Here is a 7,008-nt window from a genome sequence, read left to right as displayed (position 1 = left end):
TACTGGAGTGGGCTATGTTTGAGTGGCTAGGGTTGCTCTTGTCCCTGGACTCTGATTGCTGCATGTCGTGTAGTCCTGACCATATCTTTATTACACAGCGTAGCTAGATATCCATGTTATCTTGATAGTCATGTTAGTGTAGATATCTTGATAGTCTAATGAATTAGTGTTTCCGGGAATTTTGGAATGCTAGATTTTAACTCTCTGTATTTACTAATCTAAATTCTAACACTTCTTGCCTTATTAAAAAAAAAAAAAAAAAAAAATTTATTTCAAATTTTCAATCTAATTAAAAATGCTCTTGGCTCTTGAAAGCCTTGTTCTAATAATAATTGTGGACATGTCACCTTTTTTTTTTTTTTCAATGATTGTTGACAGTTGACACTGATAAAGGGGAAACATCATCTCTCACATTAACAAACCAAGAGTTCTGTACAAGCATATTTAGTCTCACGCATAAGACACGCACATGTATATTTACCACCTTTATTAGTATATCTTCGAAGAAGTATCCATCCTTTCAGTTTCATGAGAGCTGAGAACTAAACTCTTTTTCCTCTATGCCCTTGCCTCGTACCGCCATCACCTCTAGTTCTCACAGAATAGGCACCTCCAACTAACCGTGATGCCTTGCTGGAGACATCACAAGGTGTCTGAAACCCGATATTTTCCACGGCCCCAACAGTCTTGAACAACCGTCTCTTATTCAACTCTTCCACCAATGACCGGTGCAGCAACTGGCTACGCATATCCACCAAGGACCGGTTCCTTGTCAATCTATAGCTATCCATCATCCAATTCTCTTTAGAAGTAGAAGGTCTTTGTGAATCTAATAAAACCTTGCTTTGCTTGTAACAATTTCTAGCCACCCTGGTGCTACAATTTTCCTCAGCACAGAACCGAGTAGCGTTGTGGGCGTTTACGGTAGGATGCTGATTTTTCCTTGCAGGGCTCGTAATCAAACCGTGTTCCTCGCCAGAATAGTAATTCATGTTGGAATATTTTCCAGACTGCAAAGAGCTTTCAGAGCTTGTATCATCAAACAAGTCATCTGGAGACGGAAAGATTGTTAAGCTTTGTGTTTAATTTAATCTATGTAAATGAAATGGAGAACAATTAGAGAGAATACACAATAATACACTATCTCGACAAATTAGTGCTAGTTAATTATCCTGATAGGCACCCTTAAGATTTCCCTCCATATCTTAAATGTTTACTCTATATGAATTTGTTTAGGAACTTGAAATAAATATGATTCCTCTGGAAAAAGAGCAAGAAAGGCAATTCTCTTTTTCTCTTTGCAAATCATGAAAAGCAGAGGATTGCAGAATCAGACATGTGTGATATGACCCCATAAGTCCCAGCCAGATAATTATGCTACTAAGTCTGACATTAGTGCCACGTTGTATTGTCCAACAGAATTATGAAGCACATTACTATTTGACCTATGTCACAACCCACATTGACCTAGTAAAAAAGATTACGAGAGCTAATACCTTGGAGCCAATCACAACTGCGAGTCCTTCCATCAGCCCCATGAGAAGTGATCAAGCCTGAGTGCGACACTTGGGACGATGAACAAGAAGAGTAAGAGTAGAAAGGATGGTGGTGCCCGTCGTCATTCTCTTGGTAATTAAGTATATTGCAGTGACCATCTGATTGAGGCTGGGCCCATTTCTTCCAATCCGGTACCAAAGCAGATAGTTCTCCATCAATCATATCAGCTATTTCAAATGGTTCCCAATCAATGATCTCCAACTCCTTCACCATTTCAGTTGCAACATCCGTTGAAGTGTCATTTAAAATGTCAAATGGAAAGTATACATGTCTAACAGAACCTGCAAGACAGAAAATATGAAAACCTTAACCACACGAACTCTCTTGCAACACTCTTAGACCTTAGCTATCAGCTTCTGAAAAGACAATTAATCTAGGGTTATCTTCTAGACCAGACTTGGGCATACCAAGTGGAGGCCAAGCCTGACCCATATGCAACTCAACTGGTTGCATCACAATTACAGACATGAGCCGCTTTTAATTGTCTATTTATCTATCATACTCAAGGTAAATCTCTTTTTTATTTTATATATTGAGTATTTGTGAGCCAGAGAATACCCTAAAGCATTCGTGTGTGCAACAACAACAAAAACAAAAACAAACTAATGTTTCTGAAGTCTTACCTTTTTTATCAGCAATCTGCACTTTAAGAAAGATGGTGTCATCTTCAGGATTCAACTTCCCTGTTATGGTCATGTTGGTCCGGGGTGGATCTTCACTCAATTGCAGTTCCTCAAGCCCCAAGTTATCATTCAGAAATGGCTTCGGACTTTCAAGCTTTGTTACATACAACAGTTCGTCTTCGCCACATGCAAGAAAAGGGTCAAGCAATAGTTCTTTTGCTGATAATCTTTTTGAAGCAGTTGCTAAGCATTGTCCTATGAATCGCTGTGCATCTAAGTCCTGAATTTTGTAGAATGCTCTTGGTAGCTTTCCCTAAAACGAAGAAAGTGGCATGTAGGTCAGACTTCCACTGATATTTATACTTATTGCCACATTGAAACCGGACCTTACCAATGTCACTTTCTTGTAAATTTGTGCTGGGTTGGTGCATTCGCTGTAGGGGTAGTCCGAAGTAAGCATCTCTAGAACACACATCCCAAATGAGTAGACATCCACCAGTTCATTGTAACTTTCCTCGTATAGTTCTGGCGCCATGAACTCTGGTGTGCCTAGCGTTGTGATGAAAAATTTAAAATTATAGTAGATAGTTTAGGAACGAAACAAGCAAAAGCCCAAAAAATATTAATAATTAAAAAAAAATATATCCGGATTTAGTTTCATTTACTGAGAGTTTTGACCATACTTTATGAATCTACTGAACTGTGGTTGCATTTTTCTACCCCTGAAATATTAGGTAAGGTCTTTGTTGGGCCTCTTGGCCATGGAAGATTACGTTAACTACTACTTTTTTCTTTCCTGTCCTAAATAAATTTAAGTCAAACTACCAAATTGATGTAGTTGGTATTGAGCTATATTCTGTAAGTTAATGAAATTAAAAGTTAGAAGATCAGTTATTATCCAACCTTCTCTCATTGTTACTTCAAATCTTGAATAACAGAATCCATATAGTAGTGTAAATAATTAAGATAGTTTGAACTGGACTGAGTATTTTTTTTAACAAACAATACTTTAATAAAAGATTAATGACTAATTTGGATAATGTAATATCACCAATCTTACTTCATAAAGTGAGAAAGTTTTAAGGCCAGCTAGGATCTAATAAAAGCTATGAATAGTTGTATAAACCTTATGGTGATAATCAAATCGAAATGGAAGTTGTCTAAGACAATAAATGCAACAATGGTGAAGACATGAGTACCAATAACACTGTGCGCTGTTCGGGAACCGCGAAGAATTGCTGCAAGGCCTAGATCACCAATCTTCACTTGTCCAAGATGACCGTTGACAAAGATGTTGTCACACTTGAGGTCTCTATGGATAACTGGGGGATCATGGTCATGCAGATAAATAAGGCCAGCTAGGATCTGGCGGGCCCAAACCTTAATGGCTCGAATGTCCACTCGCTTATATTTCTTCCTGTATCTGCAACATATCCTTTTGGTCATTAGCCTATTATCTAGTAGTACATGTAAAAAAAAAATTAAAAAAGACATGCAATTAGCTAGAGGAGCATAAACACACAATTATAGTTTTGTTTTCTTTTTTCCCCCTCCTTTTCAGCTTCTTCGTAGGCACTTACAATGGATGCATACATAGGTGCTTTTATATGATTAAAACATTCACAAGTGGGAGGAAAAGAAGGTAATAAATACACCTTGTGGCAGTTAAACAACGCACGAATTAAATAAATTATAAATACTTTTACACTTGGACAACACAATAAGATAAAATTATATAACTTTTGATTCAGATTGTTCATTTATTAAATATTTTTTAGTAATATATAGTACTATTTCTTTCGTTGTCATAGTCATCATTAAACAAAATTGCAGGTAGATCCCATCTCATGTATGAGACCTACCTTTAGAGAATCTGCTCTAGATGTATGTTCATTTACAAATATAATTAAATGATGAAAAACTAAAAGCAATTTTGTTGGTCGTGTAGTTCAAGAACATCATTGACGTAACAATATTGGGAATTAATTAACAAATATAATGGTAAGGATTATTCCAAGATAAAATCAAAGGCCTCCATTTTCAAAGCACACATGCATGTTAGAGTGGAGTTTTGATTACAATAGAAGTTAGAAGATTACTCTCTGAGGGTGCCAGAGGTGAACATCTCGGTGATGAAATTGAACGTTCTTCGATCAACATCGATCCAAGACGTGTAGAATTTGATGATCGAGCCATGATTGAGGGTGCTGAGGAGGTGAACCTCCGAGTACAGCCGCTGTAAATCCTCCGCTGACCTGAGCAAGTCATTGAGTTTAACCTGGCTCCATGCCACTTCCATTCCAAGAACCTCGTCAATCGCCCTGTATACCGTTTTCATTGCACCTTTCCCAAGAACTTCGTCAAACTGTCCATGATACATACAAGACACACACGTGTGTCATTTCACAGAATTAATCAATCAACCAGTTGGTCAATTAATATGATAATTGATAATAATACAAAGATCAATCTTTAACGATATTTTAGTGTTTAAGTAAACAGATGGGAATCTAAAACTACTTAATAATTCAGACAGAAGAAAAAAGAACCAGAACTTGGACATGATTGTCTTAATACAACGATATTGCATTTAAGAACATCTGAAAATCATCCTAGTCTTAGTTTCTACTTCAATTAAGCAAAATTGTTGATGACAATGATGAAGTTATGTACTACTTCAGATGTGCCATCAATTTTTGGTGCCCAGATTAATGTGAACCGTATAAAATCGCTATATTGTGGTAATTTTGAGACACACGTCCCGGTTTTTCCTAATTAACCATGTTTCTTTTATAATCATTTGAAGCAATGAAAACCCACAAGATGAAAATTCCATAGACTACAAAAACCATTGAAGGAGAAAAAAAAAAAAAAAAAAAAAAACCAATAACAAGTGGTCGTAATTTATAAACAAATATTATATTATGGTATGACTTTTAGGAAGTGCTCAGTAGCACAATAAATTATAACACCCTCTTCGTCATGCTGGAAATGAAACTTGTGTGTTCTTTGACATTAAAAATGTTTAAAAATTGAAATATGGCAATTAAAAAATCCAAAAAGAAAAAATATCAAACATGTTAAATGCATATATATGAATAATGAACTTACACGAGCATAGCGACCAGAAGGATCAGTTTCAGCATATCCATGATCGGACTGTGCTTCATTGGTGTGCTCGGTTACCCGTCCCTTGTACATGTTCGAGTATTTGAGCTACTAAAAACGTTAATTGTGACCCGAAAATCTGAGCTGAGTTGATCAATCAAAAAAGATTATGACTTATAAATAGAGTTTAGGTATTTATCTAGAATTTTGAAAGAAAGAGACTAGGTTCTAAATCCGAGGCTTTCCTTCGTGATTTTCATAAGAGAAGACGCCGAAGAGGAGCCAAAAGAGTCTTGAGTAGTCAATCCTTAGCATAATCCAAGCCATCTCCACAACAGCGCGTGAGAAGACGTAGTTTTTGGCAAACATTTGATGTAAAAGTAATGTGGGGTTGGATTTGACAGCAGAAAAATGAGAGTGGCGTGTTGGTCCTATAAGAGGTTGATATCTTTTTCTCGAAAATTGGACTTTCCTGGGAAAATTAAATTCGTCGAGGGTTTTGGAAAATATAGGGATAATATCGGGAATTTAGAAGGAAAAAAAAAAAAAAAAGATTTTAGAACAAGGATTGAGACAGTGGTAGGGACCTGAACTTGAAGAATCTCCGGCTACGCTTTGCTGGTTCCATTTGTGGTTGATGATACAGATGTTGGAGAGAGAGTGTTTAGAGAGAGAAAATGTAAAGAATTTGAATCAAAAAGTTTGAGAGAGAATGCAAATTGGTAGAGAGAGAAAGTGAATGAAATTGTTGGAAGTGGGAGCGCCTGTGGAGCTCCGACTGGGGAGGGTAAATAAGAGCGACGGTAGAAGAAACTGTGTGTATGTGGTGGGGCCTACATAACGGAGATGGCATCTTCCGTGAGGGTATGATGCGGGTTGGACGTTTGTTGATGACGTTACAGTTGAACGGCGTTACATGGTGACACGTTCCAATTTGTGACGACGCCTAGCTTTGAATATTTTGTAAGTGAATTACTTACGGCTCAACCGCTCGAGTCTCAACCCCACTTGGCAACAAATTTTGACATGGTACCGCACTACAGGGTTTCAACTACTTACGATTGGATACTACTGCGTACAATATATATATATATATATATATATTTTAATGAAATTATTATAAAATAAATGATGTTAATGATTCTTATTTATTATTTAATAGAGTCAAAATTTTATAATTTAAAAAAAATAAAATTAACCAAAATATTAATGTGAATGTTTACTCTCACTGAGTCGTCACTTTTAGGTCCCTAATTCCCTTCCTAAGAAAGCCAAGAAGCCCCCATGAGGTAAATAGGAAGAATAAAGCCAAGAAGCTAGCCCCCATGAGGGCAAATTCCCCCTCTGTCGGACGCATTCATTTCGGCTTCTAATGAGAGTTGGGTCAGCTCAATCACTAGCAACCAGGTCGGTGACAAAGAAGTTATAATATGGAGCGGGTACCACTTGTTGTGCGCGAAGGTATTACTTTTTATGCACGAAAGTATCACTTTTTATACACCAGATATTACTTTTATTTTGAGTATAGATGTACCACTTTTATTCACATAGGTATCACTTTTTGTGCATCAGGTACCACTGTACAAAAAAGTGGTACTTATGTGTCCAAAAATGGTACCTCAGTAAAGATAAATAGTGTTTTTCCATATCTTCATTTTTAAAAAAATTATAAGACTTTGACTCAATCAAATAATAAATATGAATCATTAACATCATTTAT

The 7,008-nt window shown here is 36.5% G+C and overlaps 1 protein-coding gene across 1 annotated transcript; it reads right to left on the bottom strand.

The window, feature by feature from the left end:
• Positions 1 to 388: 388 nt before the first annotated feature.
• On the bottom strand, positions 389 to 6,067 carry LOC132269267 (probable serine/threonine-protein kinase WNK4). The gene is made up of 7 exons (XM_059770406.1): positions 5,292 to 6,067; positions 4,280 to 4,545; positions 3,380 to 3,603; positions 2,572 to 2,729; positions 2,181 to 2,493; positions 1,497 to 1,838; positions 389 to 1,051 (listed from the first exon to the last, which is right to left on the bottom strand). Exons 1-7 carry the CDS (start codon positions 5,379 to 5,381, stop codon positions 543 to 545), a joined length of 1,902 nt encoding a protein of 633 aa, XP_059626389.1. The 5' UTR covers positions 5,382 to 6,067; the 3' UTR covers positions 389 to 542.
• Positions 6,068 to 7,008: the final 941 nt, after the last annotated feature.

This window comes from Cornus florida, unplaced genomic scaffold (assembly GCF_030987335.1).
Source record: "Cornus florida cultivar Cherokee Brave unplaced genomic scaffold, ASM3098733v1 CherokeeBrave_3.0.0_Hap2_Chr08, whole genome shotgun sequence".
NCBI classification, from domain to species: domain Eukaryota; kingdom Viridiplantae; phylum Streptophyta; class Magnoliopsida; order Cornales; family Cornaceae; genus Cornus; species Cornus florida.
This window is presented reverse-complemented; position numbering and strand designations above follow the sequence as displayed.